General features: G+C 44.7%; 1 protein-coding gene across 3 annotated transcripts in view; it reads right to left on the bottom strand.

Annotated features, from left to right (window-relative positions):
• The window catches only part of rad51b (RAD51 paralog B), a 694153-nt gene that overhangs the window by 318842 nt on the left and 355227 nt on the right, over positions 1–20084 (bottom strand). For all 3 annotated transcript variants that reach the window (XM_068039630.1, XM_068039632.1, XM_068039633.1), the window contains one exon: positions 4589–4685. In XM_068039630.1, coding sequence (XP_067895731.1) covers positions 4589–4685 — 97 coding nt within the window. The remainder of the gene's footprint in view (positions 1–4588; positions 4686–20084) is intronic.

A 20084-nucleotide genomic window follows, 5' to 3' on the forward strand; every position in this document is an offset into this window, starting at 1 on the left:
GATTGCTCCAACTACCGTGGGATCACCCTCCTTTCTATTGCTGGGAAAATCCTGGCTAGAACACTTCTGAACAGGCTTGTGCCTATCACTGCGGAAGAAAACCTCCCAGAGAGCCAGTGTGGTTTCAGAGCAAACAGAGGCACCACAGACATGGTATTTGCACTCAGTTGCACACAATTACAAGAAAAGTTTTGTGAGCAAAACAAAGGCCTGTATGTCACTTTTGTCGACCTCACCAATTTTTTGACATTGTGAGCAGAGATGGACTTTGGAAAATCCTTGAAAAATTTGGATGCCCACTCAGGTTCCTGGCCATGGTGAAGCAGTTTCATGAAAATCAGTACAGACAAGTCAAACAAAACAGCAACCTCTCAAGTCCCTTCCATATCTCCAATGGCATGAAGCAGGGAAGTGTGCTGGCCCCAACCCTATTCACCATCTTTTTCAGCATGATGCTGCAGCAGGCAACGGAAGACTTTAAAGAGGGAGTTTACGTAAACTTCCGGACTGAGGGAGGCTTTTTCAACCTCAGGCATCTTCAGACTCACACAAAGACACAAGAAAAACACATATGTGAACTTCTTTTCTCCGATGACTGTGCTCTCCTGGCCCACAGTCAGTCTGATCTGCAATGTATAACAACACATTTTTCCGAGGTGGCACAACTCTTTGGACTAAAAAATCAGTTTAAAGAAAACTGAAGTCCTGCATCAGCCTGCACCCCAAGAGGAATATAGACCACCAAGCATTGTGATCGAGGGAACCGAGCCAAATGCCGTCAAGCAATTTACTTATTTGGGGAGCGTTATCTTTAGATTTTAGATTAGAGATACAGCACTGAAACAGGCCCTTCGGCCCACCGAGTCTGTGCCGAACATCAACCACCCATTTATACTAATCCTACACTAATCCCATATTCCTACCAAACATCCCCACCGTCCCTATATTTCCCTACCACTTACCTATACTAGTGACAATTTATAATGGCCAATTTACCTATCAACCTGCAATTGTTTGATGCCACCACAGACAAGGAAGTGGACAATAGGCTCTCAAAAGCAAACAGTACATTTGGCAGACTCTACAAATGTGTGTGGAGCAACCACAGCCTCAGAGCACAGACCAAACTCAAAGTCTACAAAGCCACAGTCTTCACCACCCTTCTGTATGGCACCGAGTCATGGGTCTTATACTGCTGTCATGTACGCCTTCTAGAGCGCTTTCATCAGCGCTGCCTCTGCAGCATCCTCAAGATCCGCTAGCAGGACCGCATCTCAAACATTGAAGCCCTGGAAACAGCCAACATCACCAGCATCGAGGCCATTCTCCTGCAAAGCCAACTGCGTTGGGTGGATCATGTTGCCCGGATGGAAGACAGTGGCCTGCCCAAGATCTTGTTGTATGGAGAGCTGACCACTGGTAAAAGTAACAGAGGGACCCCATGCAAACGTTTCAAGACTCCCTGAAGAAGTCCCTCTTTGTGCGCCAGATCGACCATCGCCAGTGGAAAGCGCAGGCCATAGATCATGATGCCTGGAGATGCTACATCAGGAGGGCTACAGACACCTTTGACACTGAGCAAAGAACCAGCATGAAAGAGAAAAGGAGGAGAGGACAGATCCAATTGTCCCCAGCAGCGACTATACCTTCACTTGTACCTGCTGTGGGAGAATCTGCCGGTCACGGATAGGCCTGACTAGCCACCAGCAGGCCTGCAACTGATGACTACAACCTTCCCAAAATATTCGCCCGCGAAGAAATGCCAACAGAAGAGACTGTACACATGTGAGGTGATGCACTTTGAAGGACTAACAAGGCAAGGGAATATACAATGCATGGTAGGACCCTAGGAAGTACAGAAGGTCAGAAAGACCTTGGTGTACTTGTCCATAGATCACTGAAGGCAGCAGCACAGGTAGATAAGGTGGTTAGGAAGGCATGTGGGATACTTGCCTTTATTAGCCGAGACACAGAATATAAGAGCAGGGAGGTTATGATAGAGCTGTATAAAACGCTAGTTAGGCCACAGCTGGAGTACTGTGTACAGTTCTGGGCACCACACTATAGGAAGGATGTGATTGCACTGGAGAGGGTGCAGAGGAAATTCACCAGGATGTTGCCTGGGATGGAGAATTTCAGCTATGAAGAGAGACCGAATAGACTAGGATTGTTTTCTTAGAGCAGTGAAGGCTGAGGGGGACCTGACTGAGGTATACAAAATTATGAGGGGCATAGATAGGATAGACAGGAAGAAACTTTATCCCTTAACAGAGGCGTCAATAACCAGGGGGCATACATTTAAGGTAAGGGACAGGAGGTTTAGAGGGGATTTGAGGAAAATTTTTTTCACCCAGAAGGTGGTTGGAATCTGGAACTGTGGGGGTGGTGGAGGCAGGAACCCTCACAACATTTAAAAAGTATTTAGATGAGCACTTGAAACGCCATAGCATACGAGGCTACAGGCCAAGTGCTAGAAAATGGGATTAGAATAGATAGGTGCTTGATGGCCCGCACGGACACGATAGGCCGAAGGGCCTGTTTCTGTGCTGTACAACTCTATGACAAGAGCTGACATTGAGACACACGCAGGCTGTAAATAAAATGGGAGTGAAATGAAAGGATAAAGGTGCAAGCAGGTGATTCAGCAAAGCTCTTGCTCTGTAAACCTGTGGGGGTTGAATATCTGTAAATCTCTCAGTGACAGAGCATTAAATAGAAGCTGAGCAATCCTTCAAACACAGCCTGTCTAATCTAACCAGCCGAAGGCCTGCATTCACACATCTCCTTTTGCAAACAAGCTCCTTGTCAGATAATTCATCAGTCTTTTAAAGCTAAATACACATGCAAAGAACACACAAGCACCTGAAACCCTCTCGTGTTGTCCTATCTTTTGATGAACGATCCAGCAAAAAATAAAGAAATTGCATTTTTATCTTGACTGCTCACAACCTCAGGATGTTCCAAAGCAGTTTACAGACAATGTAGCACTTTTGAAGTATAATCACTGTTGTAAGGTAGGAAATGTGTCAGCCAATTTGAATGCAGCAAGCTCCCACAAACAGCAATGAGACAAATGATTAGATAGTCTGTTTATTAGTGACCTTGGTTGAAGAATTAATATTCCCCAGGGCACCAAGGATAAGTCCACATTCTTCTTTGAATAGTGTCATGCAATCTTTTACGTCCACCTGACAGGGCACTGGTTTAATATCTTAGTTGAAAGACAGCACCTCCAACAGTGCAGCACTCTCTCAGTACTGAAATGAGAGCGTCAGCCTAGATTTTGTGCTCAAATCTCTGGAGTAGGGCTTGAAGTCACAACCTTTTGACTCAGTGGCGACAATGCTACCTGATTTATGCCTTGGACGAGATATCAGAGGGCAACTGGTGCCCACCATCTGTATCCCAGGCGGATTTGTGTTTTCAGGAGAGCAAGAAATGTTCTTTTTATTGACTCCGATAGCTCAGCTGTTTATGATGGTGCATAGCTGAGTTATACTGACTGGGGTGACTAAGGCTCATTGCCCAGTTTCTGCTGGTTTAACCAACTGTAGCTGGGGGAGCAGGTTGGGACGTTACAATTGGCTCAGCTTGCCTGGGCTGCAGAAGAGAGCACCAGCCGGGATTCAGTCTCCTGATCGCCATCTTGTGACCCTGCGGAAGGTTTAGGGGCAGGGAATATCTGATGAGGGCAGAATCCGGAGCATCTGTGATGCCATCTGCAGTGAAAAACACTGGCACTCACATGTGGCATGCATGAAGGCAGACCACAACAGAAGTCAGTGTCTTCAGGTGAGGAACGTAGGAATGTAGGAACAGGGAGAGGCAATTCAGTCCCTCAAGTCTATTCTGCCATTCAGTTAGATCATGGCTGATCTGTATCTTAACTGCACCTACCCACCTTGGTTATATTACTCTTAACACCCTTACCAACAAAAATCTATCAATCTCAGTTTTGAAATTTTCAATTGACCCCCAGCATCAACAGTGTTTTTGGGGGAGAGAGTTCCAGTTTTACACTACCCCTTGTGTGAAGAAGTGCTTCCTGATATTAAGCCTGAACAGACTAGCTCTAAATTTAAGGTTATGCCCTTTGCATATCACCTGCCAGAGTTTCTCCCTGTCAATCCTATCAAATCCATCAATCATCTTAAACACCTCGATTAGATCACCCCTTAATCTTCTATACTCAGGAAAATACTCAATACTCTTCTATACTCAGGAAAATAAAAAGTTAGTTTAAGCAACCTGTCCTCACAATTTAACCGTTTTAGCCCGATATCATTTAGGCGAATTTGATCTGCAACCTCTCCAAGGCCAGTATATCCTTCCTGAGGTGAAGTGCCCAGAACTGAATGCAGGACTTGAGATAGGGTCTAATCAGATCACTGTACAGCTGTAACATAACTTCCACCCTTGTATTCCTGAACTCATGAAAGGTATTGTATAAATGCAAGGTTGTAAAAATATTTCAACACAGATATTTTTGGGCAGGAATAACGCTGCACAGAAATTGTCCTGTGAGGCAACGAACTGAAGATGGCATCAGGGTACAGTTAATGGAAAAGACACAGGGAGTGACCATTACCTTCAGACAGGAGTAAATCACTTCTCCCAGAGCCTGGCACAGAGCTGGCAGCACAACTTTGACTCAACCTTGTTGTGATCTGGTTCGTCAGAATGACCTGCAAAGGAAGAAAACAGTAGAGTTGCAGCAGCATCCATCACTGGGGAATGTCACACCTTCCTCAGCCCTTCACTTCCTCATACAAGCGAGTCTGCACACTAGTCTCTTCCACACATTGTGACTTCATACAATTCTTCGTTCCCCCATGAAATTTGTACTCATCAAAGTTTTAGTGTTAGGAAACAAAACATTTTCTCCTTTCAGAGATCAAGCGTCAGTATCAAGCACTCTCAGGTCAGGTAGAGCACAGGGTAAAAACAGAATGGAACTCCATCTATACTGCCCAGATCGATTACAACACTGGTTAGACTCAGCAAATCTTCCTCTACGCATTCCCAGATCAGGTACAATATGGTTCAATATAAAGTAAAGCTCCTTCTATATTCTCCCACCAAAGTACCTCACCGCCCACACTGAGAATAACAGTCCATGAACACAATTTCCATTTCCCACAACATGCATCCCATGGTCCCTGAGTGGGATGGTAAAATTAAAGGCAATTTCATCCTTTTGGACCTGCACAACTTGGGACTGGACTGATGCTCTCCAATTTCATTTCACACAAGCTCATTTTCAAAGGAAAGGTACAAGAAGAAAAACAACAACAACTTGCATTTACATAGCGCCTTCAATGTAATAAAACATCCCAACATATTTTACAGGAGCGATTATCAGCCAAAATTTGACATCGAGCCATATATGATATTAGAACAGGTGATCAAAAGCTTGGTAATAGATGTAGATTTTAAGGAATATCTTAAAGGAGGAAAGAGAGGTAGAGAGGTAGAGAGGTTTAAGGAGGCAATTCCAGAGCTTAGGCCCTAAGCAGCTGAAAGCACCTGGCAACGATGGAGCAATTAAAACCGGGGATGCTCAAGTGGTCAGAATTGGAGGAGTGCAGAAATCTCGGAGGGTTGTAGGAGTTTACAAAGATAGGGAGGGCCAAGGCTATGGAGGGATTTGAAAACAAGTACACTCACAGTGCAAAGCATATTCTAATTGGCAATCTCAGGAAATTAGAAAGATGAAAACAATTCTTTGCACACGATCCAACAGATGTCATGGGCACATGCTCATCTAAGGTAAACTGCGTAGTTGAAAGACTCACCACTCAAAGCATGAAATTATCGACACTAAAACAACAGCAAGGGCGGAAGCAGTGTGGCTTTGCAAATGGAGCACATTTGTGACCACAACACACACAGTCAAGAGACAGAAACCAAAGCAAAACTAACTTGGCTGCTTCCACATCACCGCTCAATGTATCTGTCAAAAACAACAAAGAAAGTATCTTCGCCCAGGGTCTGCTTTCTGGTGAGGGCAGTACTCCTTATTTTAAAGTTACATTGGACTTGCATTTATATAGCATCTTTTAGCTAGTAAACCATCCCAAGACACTTCACAGTAATCAGTCTAGTGAACCTTCATTGCAATCCCTCTAAGGCAAGGAGGCCAAAACTGTACACAGTACTCCAGGCGTGGTCTCACCAAGGCCCTATATAATTGCAGTAATACTTCTTTACTCTATACTCCAATCTTTTGATAGTAAAGGTTAACACACTATTTTCTTGCTTTAGCTTGGTAACTTTCTGTGATTCATGTACAGGACACTCGGGTCCCTCTGAATACCAATATTTCCCAGTCTCTGACCATTTAAAGGGTATTCTGCTTTTCTATTTTTCCTATAAAAATGTATAATTTCATACTTCTCCACATCACACTCTATCTCCCACATTCTTGCCCACTCACTTAACCAGTCTATACTCCTTTGTAGCCTCTTTGTGTCCTCCTTACATCTTTCTTTTTTCGTATCGTATCATCAGAAAACTTAGATGAATTATACTCAGTCCCCTCATCTAAGTCATTAATATAATTCTAGATAGCTAAGGCACTTAACTGGCTAAACCATGTCATCCTAAAAATGACCTGTTTATTCCTACTCGGTTTTGTGTCTGTTATCTAATCCTCAATCCATACTATTAGCCCCCAATCCCATGGGCCTTATAATAAAAACAGAAATTGCAGGAAATACTCAGGTCTGGCAGCATCTGTGGAAAGAGAAGCAGAGTTAACGTTTCATCAGAACATGAGCACTATATTTGTGTAACAACCTCTTCTGCAGCACCTTATCGAATGCTTTCTGAAAAGACAAATATTCTGCATTCCCTGGTACCCACCCCCCCTTATCTACCCTGCTAGTTACACTCTCAAAAATTCTAATAGATTTGTCTCTTCCATAAAACTATGGTGACTGCCTAATCATATTGTGATTTTCCAAGTGCTCTGTTACCACATCCCTAATAATAGATTCTAACATTTTCCCTGCTACTGATGTCAGACTAACTGGCCTTCATTGGCTGTAAAGCGCATTGGGATGTCCTGAGGTCATGGAAGGTTTCATAGAAAAGCAACTCTTTCTTTTTATAATGCTCCTGTGAAGTGCCTTGGAATATTAAAGGGGCTATATAAATGTAAGTATGATGGATACACCTCAAAAATATTAAATATGTGCCAGCAGATTTCCTGTGGTGCTACTTAAAGTGAATCTCCAATACAAGAATTTGGAAAGAAGTTTCTAATTGATCTTCGCACAGAAAGTGATCTAGAATGCACTGCCAGAAAGGGTGGTGGAAGCAGATTCAATTCTAACTTTCAAAAGGGAACAGGATAAATACTTAAAGGGCAAAAGCATGCAGAGGTATGGGGCACGAGCAGAGATGTGGGATTAATTGGATAGCTCATTCAAAGAGCTGGTACAGGCACGATGAGCCAAATGGCCTCCTTTTGTGCTGTAAGATTCTAGGATTCTAAGTGTGCTATTTTAATTTGATCATGAAAAATAAACAAATAGTATTTTGCTTGCCAACAGCTGCTAGGGGATTAAATAACTTGACATATCATGCGTAAATAAATAATTCTCTGCACCCAAGAAGGAACAGCAGCTCTATACTATCGATATGTTTAGGGTGTGGTCTTTTATACCAAACATATCAAAAAAACCAACCTTAACAAAAGGTCAACTAGTTTGTATCTTTCCTTCTTCACCATATCTCCGCAACAGGATTTAATAAAGTCCACACTTAAATCTACGAAAGATATTTGTGTGCTTTAGATTCTATGATTCTAACCACTTCTCCCATTTTTTTTGGACAGCAGGTGCCAGTAATGGTTCTGCTGTAACCAGTTACACCTCCTCTGGACCCATCTTTTGTTTCTTGTCCCATTACCATTCTCTTTTGCCTTCCACCATTCTCCCTTTTGTCATTTAAACATTTCTGTCCTTCACCCCATCACAGACCTTCCCATTGTTCTCTCCTTCCTCTTCCATTTCCCTGGCTTTTCCTTCCAGTTCTGATGAAAGGTCATCAACCTTTTTTTTAATTCATTCATGGGATGTGAGCGTCGCTGGCAAGGCCAATATTTACTGCACATCCCAAATTGCCCTTGAAGAGCTGATGGTCAGCCACCTTCTTGAACCGCTGCAGTCCGTGTGGTTTAGGTAAATCCACAGTGCTGTTAGGGAGGGAGTTCCAGGATTTTGACGTAGTAACAATGAAGCAACAGCGATATAGTTCCAAGTCAGGATGGTGTGTGACTTGGAGGGGAACTTGCAGGTGGTGGTGTTCCCATGTTCCTGCTGCCCTTGTTCTTCTAGGTGCTGCCGAAGAAGCCTTGGCGAGATGCTGCAGACATAATGAAGATGGCACACATGGCAGCCACGTCATGCCGGTGGTGCAGGGAGTGAATATTTGAAGTGGTGGATGGGTGCCGATCAAGCAAACTGCTTTGTCCTGGATGGTGTCAAGCTTCTTGAGTGCGGTTGAGTTTGCACACATCCAGGCAAATGGAGAGTATTCCATCCTAAAATGTCAACAGTTTCTCTCTCCCCTGATGTTGTCTGACCTCCTGAGTGCTTTTCACCATTTTCTGTTTTTATTTCAGATTTCCAGCACCCACAGTATTGTGCTTTTGTTTTAGGCCTTTTAGTCCTGCTTGCTACTGTTTATACACAAAACTCAATTAAAAATTTGTGTTCTGCTGCAAGCATTATAATACATTAGAAAATATAAAAACCAGCTCCACATTTTCACAACATATGAACAATGAAAGGCAGAAAAAGACCCTCTGGTCCTTGTATATCACAATATAGACACACTCTACTCCGCTCAAAATCATACGATCTCCTGGGAGATGCATAAAACCAGATTTTAAAAACCCAGACCAATCTTAGGGGGGAAATCTGGGGAAATTCCTCTCCAACCTCCTTAGGCGATCAAAACTAATCCAGGAGGTTATATGTTTTTTCTTTCAAATTTACCTCTGGAGAGTTCATGCTTCAACATGTACTGATGTTTCTACAAAAAAGACAAATTACTCAAAGCACTTTCCCTGGGGTTTTGCTCTCTACAATTTTTCACTGGAGGTGTTGGGAGTTACAAAGAGCAAGTTCATTCTAATTTCGCTGTCAATCATAAGAAAACATTCTAGAAGTTATTTGAACAGAATCATGCAGGTGAGCTGAGTCTGTTCAGTCAGCAGTATTTCCACTTTGCAAGTTTATCTAGCCGTTCGCTTCACATTTGATTCCTATAATCTTCACCGCTTAGTTATGATTTGTCGCTGATCTATGAATATGAAATTTGAGTTAAGCAGGTGTTACCCTGTATAAACACATTCCAGCCTCTGTGTGATGCCATACATAATGAGCTGGATTTTAAGGAGCCCTCGATGTCGGGATCTGTGGCGGTTTGGGGGTGGGTTGGGGGGGGGTGGGGGAAAGGGGGCGGCGGGTGCCTGAAGATGGCCCCAGATGAGGCCTGCCACGGACCTTTACGCCGCCGGCCCAATCCTCCCGCAGGCAGTGGGGCATCGTGGTGGCACCCCCTGCATTTCAGGGACGGGAGCACAATCACCATATGCAAATAAAGTAAATTAACAGATTTGCAATACTTACCATTAATCTTGATGTCCCACCATGATCTTCGGCCCGGCAGCCGGCATTCCCACGCCTTCGGATCCCCATCCAGGGAAACAAGGCGCAACACTGGTGGGGAGCAGGGAGCAAGTAAGTTTATCAGTGCGGGGACCAGGGTGGGGGGGTGGGGAAACGGGGTCAAATTAACAACATGGATGTAGGGGATGGGGGGGGAAGGGTTGGAGTTTAAAGTTTATGCAGTTTGGGGGTGGGGTGGGGGGGAAGGTTAGTGTTTTTGAGGGGGAAAGGGTGGATAATTAACTTAATCGTTATTGGAGGGGGTGGGAGAGGGGCAAAAGAAATGTTTTTACTTAATTTAAATCATTGTATCTATAAAAATTTAAATTAGCCGGTAGGGCTAACGGCCCTTTAAAAATGGCGTCAGCGCCTGCGCATAGGCAGCTGACGCCATTGCTGGGGACGGAAAGCCTGCCCCCTCCACGTGATCGGGGTGGGGGATGGGGGGGGGGGCAGCCCATCCCATCCATTTAAATGAGCCGCCACACTTGAGATTGCTGTGGCTCTTTGGCGTACAGCCCGCACTGGCGGGCCGCCATTTTTGAAGCTCGTCGCTGAGATCTTATAAAATCCAGTCCAATATATTTCAGCCTGTGCTTATCCCACACATAGCATATTCCAGCCGGTGAGCTATTCTGTGCATAACAAATCCACTGCCAGCTAGACATCTGAATATGCAGGCAGAACAAGACCCGAGGGAGATACCCACTTGCCAAGATTAAACTTGGGATATATTTGGCCATGTGCAGATCCTCTCCCCTCCTACATGCTCCCAATAAATTTCTCCAGGTTCTGGCTAACTGAATTGCAGCAGCAGCTGATAAAAATCCTACTGACACAATGCTCTGCCTTTTCCCAAATAAAAAAAACTCAAGGGCTTGTCACGAAGTAACATCAGTCTACAAATAAAATCAGAAACTGCTGGAAATACTCAGCAGGTCTGACAGCATTTGTGGAGAGAGAAACACAGTTAACGTTTCAGATCTGTGACCTTTCATCAGATCTGGCAAAAGTTAGAAATGTAATAGACTTTGAACAAGTGATGAGGGAGGGGGGTGGGGGGGAAAGAGGAACAACAAAAGGGAAGGCGTGTGATCGGGCAGAGGGCAGGAGAGATTAAATGACAAAATATCATGGAACAAAAGCAAAGGGTGTGCTAATAGTTGTATTAAAAGACAAAGCATTAGTCCAGAGAGAGTGTTAACGGCAGAATAATGAACAGCTCTGTCCAAAAGCAAAAACCTGAAAAACAAGTTTAAGACAGGCACATGGTTAAAAAATAAAAAATTAAATTTAAAAAGGTAGTCACGCTCTGAAATTGTTGAACTCAATGTTGAGTCCAGAAGGTTGTAGAGTGCCGAATCAGAAGATGAGGTGCTGTTCCTCGAGCTTGCGTTGAGGTTCACTGGAACACTGCAACAGGCTAAGAACAGAAATGTTGGCATGGGAGCAGGGTGGTGAATGATAATGGCATGCCACCGAAAGCTCAGAGTCATGCTTGCAGACTGAGCAGAGGTGTTCCACAAAGCAGTCACCCAATCTGCATTTGGTCACCCAATGTAGAGACAACCATATTCTGAGCAGAGAATACAGTATACTAAATTGAAAGAAATACAAGTAAATTGCTGCTTCACCTGAAAGGAATGTTTGGGACATGGATGGTGAGGAGCGAGGAGGTAAAAGGGCAGGTGTAACACCTTCTGCGATTGCATGGGAAGGTGCCATGGAAAGGGGATAAGGTGATGGAGGAGTGGGTAAGAGTGTCGCGGAGGGAAAGATCCCTTCGGAATGCTGAAAGAAGAGAGGAAGATGTGTTTGGTGGTGACATCACGCTGGAGGTGGTGGAAATGGCAGAGGATGATCCTTTGGATGTGAAGACTGGTGGAGTGGAAAATAAGGACAAGGGGAACCCTGTCGCGGTTCTGGGAGGGAGGGAGGAGAAGGGCTGAGGGCAGAAGTCTTTGAAATGGGTCAGACATGGTTGAGGGTCCTGTCAACCACAGTGGGGGCAATCCTCGGTGGAGGGAAAAGGAAAACATATCAGAAGCGCTGTTGTCGAAGGTAGCATCATCAGAATTCCCAGAGATGGAAACTGAGAGGTCGAACAAGGGAAGTGAAGTGTCGGACATGAACCATGTGAAGGTGAGAAGGGTGGAAATTGGAAGCAAAGTTGATGAAATTTTCCAGTTCAGGGCGGGCACTGATACAGCGCTGAATTTTTCCAACTCGCCGCCGAGAGGTGGCATAGGGCACACAGGAGATGTGCGCCGCGGAGCCGCTGCGATATTTAGAGCAGTGGCTCATTTAAATGGACAGGGCGGAATTAGGAATGGGAACAGTACAATGGCCTCTGAGCATTTGTCGAGACCAAAGCTAGGGGTTATAAATATAGGACAGTCACTAATAAATCCAATAATGAATTGAGGAAAATGTTTTTTTATCCAGAAAATGGTTAGAATGTAGAATGCACTACCACATGGAGTAGTTGAGGCCAGTAGCATAGATGTATTTGCGTATTGCTGAAAATAGAGACATGTTGTCGAAGCTTTTCGTCTTGCACTCATCACAACAATCTCAAGAATAACCAGTGTAAGGGAAAACAACAACTTATACTGCATGAGAAGAGACTGCTGATTGGTTTGCAAGTAAACTCCGATTGGTAGAGGCATTGCCATGGCGAATGCACCAGTTTACGGTGACTGACAGTTAACTGCCAAACTTTGTTTAAAATTTAAACCCGGCATCTTGACTATGATTGGTCGAGGCATTGCCCTGAGGAATGAAGCAGCAAATAGCTATCACTTATTTTGTTCAGCTGAAACAGGCACAATGTTTGTACATATTCTTTCTGTCTGCAAAGAACAGGGCCCTGTATATTAATATATGTAGTTTCCAGTACGCGCAAATGCGCCACACTGCGAGCCCTACTGACAATCTTAAACTGGTTGTCAGCGTAATTCTTAGCACACTGAGCATTATTTAGCAGATGTTGTCCAATCGTGGAATCACATCCAATATTGGACACTATGTTTTGAGTTTTGTAAGCACAGGTTGTTTGGGTACAACCTGTACCTTGCCCATTGCGAACAGTGGAACGGACATGTTGTTTGATATAATCCGCCAGTCTTTGGGATGTACGGACTATATACCTAGCATCACACTGGCATGGAAATTCATATATCACATTATTCATTTGTGTGATAGGCAGGATGTTTTTTTGGCTCGACAGCAGCATCCTGTTAGTGGCGAACACCACACGTGTTGCTACTGCACAGTAGCAACATGAAACAGCTAGCTTCACCTGTTGCTCAAATTTTTGAGATACCCTTCCAGGGTAATTTGAGGTAGACTGGGCACTTTTCAGGGCCAAAAATGGCGGCCTTGGGCCGTTCATAGTTTACGCGATATACAGTGAGAAATGATCTGATCAGGGTAGCTATTGCCACGCAGGATGCCTTTGACTCACCTTATTTCAGCATCGAGCTTGCATGGTGAGCAAATGGCTTGGGCGCTATTTACAAGGTTGCCGATAAGGCCAATCTTATAGCGCGTGGAACTGTAAGAATCCCAACACACGTATTGACCAGTGAAGGTAGGGTTGCGCTGGACCGTGGTTGAGAACCCCTTAGCAGACTTCTCAACTGGTACATCAAGGAAAGGGAGCTCATTTGCCTGCTCCATTTCAAAGGTAACTTTGAGCGCAGGATGGAGCCCATTAAGACGTGTAAGGAAATTATTGCATGCAACTGCACATTCAAATATAGCAAACATATCATCGACATATCGGAAATATGCAAGAGGTAGGTGGTTACGTGTCATTCCCTCAAAGACACATTTCTCAAGGAACCCAACAAAGATGTTTGCGAGAGCTGGACCTAGAGGGGATCCCATAGCAACACCATCTATTTGGGCATACATGGTGTCATTAAAACTGAACTCAACTGCGTGAGTTGCCAAGTTCAATGGATACTGATTCATGCAATGGTTGCGGGTCTAAATCGCAATGATATAGTGCTGCAGCACCAATATCTATGGCTTCCTTAAGTGGTACTTTGATGAATAGGCTAGAAATGTCAAATGAGCCCATGGACACAGCATTGCTATCGATATGCAAGTCCTGTATGGTCTTCGCAAATGTGAAGGAATCCTTCACCGTGTATGTGGAGAACTTGCTCAAAACTGGTTGCAACAATTCTCCCAACCATTTGGCCAATTCATGTTGTGCAGAAGCGGTCACAGATAAGATAGGGCATCACCTTTGTATGTCTTGGGCAGCCCATACTTACACGGACACAGCGAGCCATGAGGACGAACCCTGTCATCTATATCACTGGCAGCTCATTGCTCTTATACTAGACCAGCAAGCGTTTTTTTTCTATAGCTTACTTTCAAGCAAGGCTGTCCTGGAAGGGTAATGTATACCAAAAAATTAAGCAACAGGTAAAGCTAGCTGTTTCATGTTGCTACTGTGTAGCAGCAACACGGTGTGGTGTTCGCCACTAATAGGATGCTGCTGTCGAGCCAAAAAGACGTCCTGCCTATCACACAAATGAGTAATGTGATATATGGATTTCAATGCCAGTGTGATGCTAGGTATATAGACCGTACGTCCCAAAGATTGGCAAACCGTATCAAACAACATGTCCCTTCTGCTGTTCGCAACAGGCAAGGTACGGGCCATATCCAACCAACCCGTGCTTGCAAAACTCAAAACACAGTGTCCAATATTAGATGTGATTCCGCAATTGGACAACATTCTCTAAATAAAGCACAGTGTGCTAAGAATTATGCTGACAACCAGTTTAAGATTGTCAGTAGGGCTTGCAGTGTGGCGCATTTGTGCGTACTGGAAACTACATATATTAATACACAGGGCCCTGTTCTTTGCAGACAGAAAGAATATGTACAAACATTGCGCCTGTTTCAGCTGAACAAAATATGTGACAGCCATTCGCTGGTTCATTCCCTTGATCAGTCAGAGTCAAGCTGCCTGATTTAAATTGTAAACAAAGCTTAGCAGTTAACTGTCAGTCACCGTAAACTGGTGCATCTGTCATGGCAACGTCTCTACCAATCGGAGTTCACTTGCAAACCAATCAGCACTCTCTTCTCATGCAGCTGTCGATACCTTATAAGTTACCAGGACCATATGGGATGCAGCCGAGGTTGCTAAGGGAAGTAAGGATAGAAACTGTGGAGGCACTGGCCATAATCTTCCAATCCTCCTTAGATACAGGGGTGGTGCCAGAAGTCTGGAGAATTGCAAATTTTATACCCATGTTGAAAATGGGTGCAATGATAAATGCAACAACTACATATCAGTCAGTATAATCTCACTGGTGGGAAAGCTTTTAGAAACCATAATCTGGGACAAAATTAAGTCACTTGGAGAAAGGTGGATTAATTAAGGAAAGTCAGCACGGATTTGTTAAAGGCAAGTCATATTTAACTAACTTGATTAAATTTTTGATGAGGTAACAGAGAGCGTTGATGAGGATAATGTGGTTGATGTGGTGTGTATGGTCTACCAAAAGGTATTTGATAAAGTGCTACATAATAGGCTTGTCAGCAAAGTTCAAGCCCATGGAATGAAAATGGACAGTGGCAGCATGGATACAATGTTGGCTGAATGACAGGAAACAGAGAGTGAACGGTTGTTTTTTGGACTGGAGAAAGGTATACAGTGGAGTTCCCCAGGGGTTGGTGTTAGGACCCCTGCTTTTCTTGATATATATTAATGACCTAGAATTATGTGCACTGGGCACAATTTCAAAATTTGCAGATGATACAAAACTTGGAAGTACTGTGAACTGTGACAAGGATAGTGATATACTTCAAGAGGACATAGACAGGCTAGTGGAATGGGCGAGCACATGGCAGAAGTGTGAAGTGATATATTTTGATCGGAAAAACAGTGAGAGGCAATATAAACTAAAGGGTACAATTTTAAAGGGGGTGCAGGAACAGAGAGATCTGGGGGGTTTTGTGCACAAATCGTTGAAGGTGGCATAGAGTAAAAAGCGAGCAAGTTATAATGAACCTTGATAAACGGGCCCAATTGAAGCAGTGTGTCCAATTCTGCGCATCACACTTTAGGAAGGATGTGAAGGCTTTAGGCAGGGTACAGTAAAGATTTGTGAGAATGGTTTCAGGGATGAGGGATTTCAGTTATGAAGATAGATTGGAGAAGCTGAAGTTGTTCACCCGATGAAGAGAAGGTTGCGAGGAGATTTGATAGAGACGTTCAAAATCATGAGGGGTCTGGACAGAGTAGATAGACAGAAACTGTTCACGTTGGCAGAGGGGGCGAGAACCAGAGCGCACAGATTTAGTGTGATTGGCAAAAGAACCAAAGGCACAGTGGCGCAGTGGTTAGCACCGCAGCCTCACAGCTCCAGCGACCCGGGTTCAATTCTGGGTACTGCCTGTGTGGAGTTTGCAAGTTCTCCCTGTGTCTGTGTGGGTTTCCTCCGGGTGCTCCGGTTTCCTCCCACAGCCAAAAGACTTGCAGGTTGATAGGTGAATTGGCCATTATAAATTGCCACTAGTATAGGTAGGTGGTAGGGGAATATAGGGACAGGTGAGGATGTGGTAGGAATATGGGATTAGTGTAGGATTAGTATAAATGGGTGGTTAATGGGCGGCACAGACTCGGTGGGCCGAAGGGCCTGTTTCAGTGCTGTATCTCTAAATCTAAAAAATCTAAATAAAACATTTTTCCCCACACAGCCAGTGACTAGAAACTGGAATGCACTGGCTGAGAGGGTAGTGAAGGCAGATTCAATTGTGGCTTTCAAAAGGGAATTGGATAAGCACATTAAATCTCATGGCATCAGGTCAAACATGGGCAAGGAAACCTCCTGCTGATTACCACCTGTGGCCCTCCTTCAGCTGGCGAATCAGTGTTCCTCCATGATGAACACCAGTTGGAAGAGGCACTGAGAGTAGCAAGGGCACAATAGACTCTGGGTAGGTGACTTCAATGTCCATCAACTGACAGTGTATTGGTAGCACCATTGACCAAGCTGACCAACTCCTGAAGGCCATTTCTGCCAGACTGGGTTTGCGGCAGACGGTGAGGAAACCAATAAAAGGGATAAACCTACTTAACGTCATCCTCATCAATCTACCTGTCACAGAGGCATCAATCCATGACAGTGTTGGTAGGAGTGACCATACACAGTCCTTGTTGAGACAAAGTCCCATCTTCACATTGAGGATACCTTCCATTATGTTGTATGGCATTACCACTGTGCTAAATAGGATAGATTCAGAACAGATCTAGCAGTTCAAAACTGGGCACCCGTGACACATTGTGGGACATCAGCAGCAGCAGTATTCAACCACAATCTGTAGCCTCATGGCCCGGCATATCCCTCATTCTACCGTTACCATCAAGCCAAGGGACCAGTTTGGTTTAGTAAGGAATGTAGGTGAGTATTCCAGGAGCAGCATCAAGCATACCTAAAAATGAGGTGCCAACATGGTAAAGCTATAACATAGGACTGCCAAACAGCGGAAGCAGTATGCGATAAACAGAGCTAAACAGTGCAATAACCAATGGATCAGATCAAAGCTTTGCAGTCCTGCCATATCCAGTCGGGAATGGCGGTGGACAATTAAACAACTAAACAGAGGAGGAAGTTCGACAAACATCCTCATCCTCAATGAGGGGGGAGCTCAGTACATCAGTGGAAAAGATAACGCTGAAGCATTTGCAACCAACTTTAGCCAAAAGTGCCGAGTGAATGATCCATCATGTCCTCCTCCAGTTAAAGGCCTGCTGCCCGAACCGAACCCGACGGGATCCGACGACATGTGTCGGGTTCGGGTCAGATCGGGTTGCACTTCTGGGTCTAGCATTCGGGCTCGGGTCGGGTTGTACACGCTCTATCACAGGTAAGTGGCTCCACTGTTAATTTAATTTTTGGACTAGAGAGGTAGTTTTGTTACAGTTATTTTAAGCTTGTGCAGATCAGCAACAAAGTGAAAAATGGAAAATAAATTAACTGATGGTCGGGTCGGGTCGGGACCGGCGCAGGAATAAACAGAAGGACTCAGGCTGGGTCGGGCTCGGGTCGGATGTGGTTCTGTCAGACTCGGGTTGGGTTTTTTTTTTGCAGACCCTAGCAGGCCTTTACCTTTAGTAGTGCCCAGATAGCAGTCTTCGGCCAATTCAATCGACTCCACGTGATATCAAGAAACAGCTGAAGACACTGGATACAGGAAAGGCCATGGGCCCTGACAACATTACGGCAATAGTACTGAAGACTTGTGCTCCAGAACTAGCCACACCCCTAGACAAGCTGTTTCAGTACAGCTACAACACTGGTATCTACCCAACAATGTGAAAAATTCCTCAGCTTTGTCCTGTCCACAAAAAGCAGGACAAATCCAACCCGGCCAGCTGCAACCCCATCAGTCTACTCTCCAACACCCCAGCAAAGTGATAGAGGGGGATGGTGACAGTGCTATCAAGCGACACTTACTCAGGAATAATCTGCTCACCGATACTCAGTTTGGGTTCCACCAGGACCATTCAGCTCCAGACCTTTACAGCCTTGCTCCAAACATGGACAAAAGAGCTGAATTCCAGAGGGGAGGTGAGAGTGACAGCCCTTGACATCAAGATAGCATTTGACCGAGTGTGGCATCAAGGAGCCCTCGCAAAACTGGAGTCAATGGGAATCGGAGGAAATCTCTATACTGGTTGAAGTCATACCTAACACAAAGGAAGATGGTTGTGGTTGTTGGAGGCCAATCATCTCAGCCCCACGACATCAATGCAGGAGTTTCTCAGGGGAGTGTCCTAGGCCCAACCATCTTCAGCTGCTTCTTCAATGACCTTCCCTCCATCATAAGGTCAAAGGTAGAGATGCTTGCTGATGATTGCAGTGTTCAGTTACCATATGCAACTCCTCAGATACTGAAGCAGCCCATTTCCATTTGCAGCAAGATCTGGACAACAATTAAGGCTTGGGCAGTTAAGTGGCACATAATATTCCTGCCACACAAGTTTCAGGCAATGACCATTTCAAACAAGAGAGAATCTAACCATCTACTCATGGCGTTCAATGGCATTACCATCACTGAATCCCCCACTATCAACATCCTGGGAGTTATCATAAGCCAGAAACTTAACTGAATCAGCCATATAAATACTGTGGCTACAAGAGCAGGTCAGAGGCGGGGAATTCTGCAGCGAGTAATTCACCTCCTAACTCCCAAAGTCTGTTCATCATCTGCAAGGCACAGGTCAACAGTGTGATGAAATACTCTCCACTTGCCTGGATGAGTGCAGCTCCAACAACACTCAAGAAGCTCACAACATCCCAGTCAAAGCAGCCCGCTTGATCGGCACCTGATCCACCACCTTAAACATTCACTCACTCCACTGCCCTCGGGACAGTGGCTGCAGTGTGTACCATCTACAGGATGCACTGCAGCAACCTACCGAGGCTCCTTCAACAGCACTCTACCACCTCGAAGGACATGGGCAGCAGATACATGGGAACGCCACCATCTGCAAGTTCCCCTCCAAGCCACACATCATCCTGACTTGGAACTATATCGCCCTTCCTTCACTGTTGCTGGATCAAAATCCTGGAAATCCCTCCCTTACAGCGCTGTGGGTGTACCAACACCAACGAACTTCAGCGGTTCAAGAAGGCAGCTCACCACCACCTTCTCAGGGGCAATAAGGGATGGGCAATAAATGCTGGCCTTGCCAACAACACTCACATCCCATGAATGAATTAAAAAAAAAGAAATTTAAAAAATTGCAGTGTTAAGGATGGGGGAATGGGACTAGCTGAATTGGTCTTGCAGAGAAATGGTGCAGATTTGACAGGCCAATGTGTAACCATTCTATGATTCTATTCTACAATCAGGAGAAATCCCCTGCTCTTCTTTGAAAAATTGCCATGGATCTTTTATAATCCACCTGAAAGGGGAGACAGGACGTCCATTTAATGCCTGATCTGAAAGACAGCACCTCTGAAAGTGAAGCACTTACTTGGTAGTACACTGGAGTGTCGACTTCGATTTTGTGCTGAAGACTCTGGACTTGAACCCACAACCTTTTGGCTCAGAGGTGATAGTGCTACCCATTGAGCCACAGCTGACAACACTTCTATAGCGTCTTTCACACTGTTAGGGCTTCACAAAGTATAATCACTGTAATGTTTTAGATAAAAGCAAAAACCAATGTGTGCACAGCAAGATCCCACAAACAGTAGTGAGGTGAATAACCCAAATATCTGTTTTTAATGTTATTTGAAAGATAAAACTTGGCCAGGACAGCATGGAAAACCCCCTGCTCTTCTTTGATTGTGAATGATCCCATGGCACTTTCGCCTGGGAGGGCCGACAGGACCTCGGTTTAACATTTCACCTTTGACAGTG

This window comes from Heterodontus francisci, chromosome 9 (assembly GCF_036365525.1).
Source record: "Heterodontus francisci isolate sHetFra1 chromosome 9, sHetFra1.hap1, whole genome shotgun sequence".
Classification (NCBI taxonomy): Eukaryota; Metazoa; Chordata; class Chondrichthyes; order Heterodontiformes; family Heterodontidae; genus Heterodontus; species Heterodontus francisci.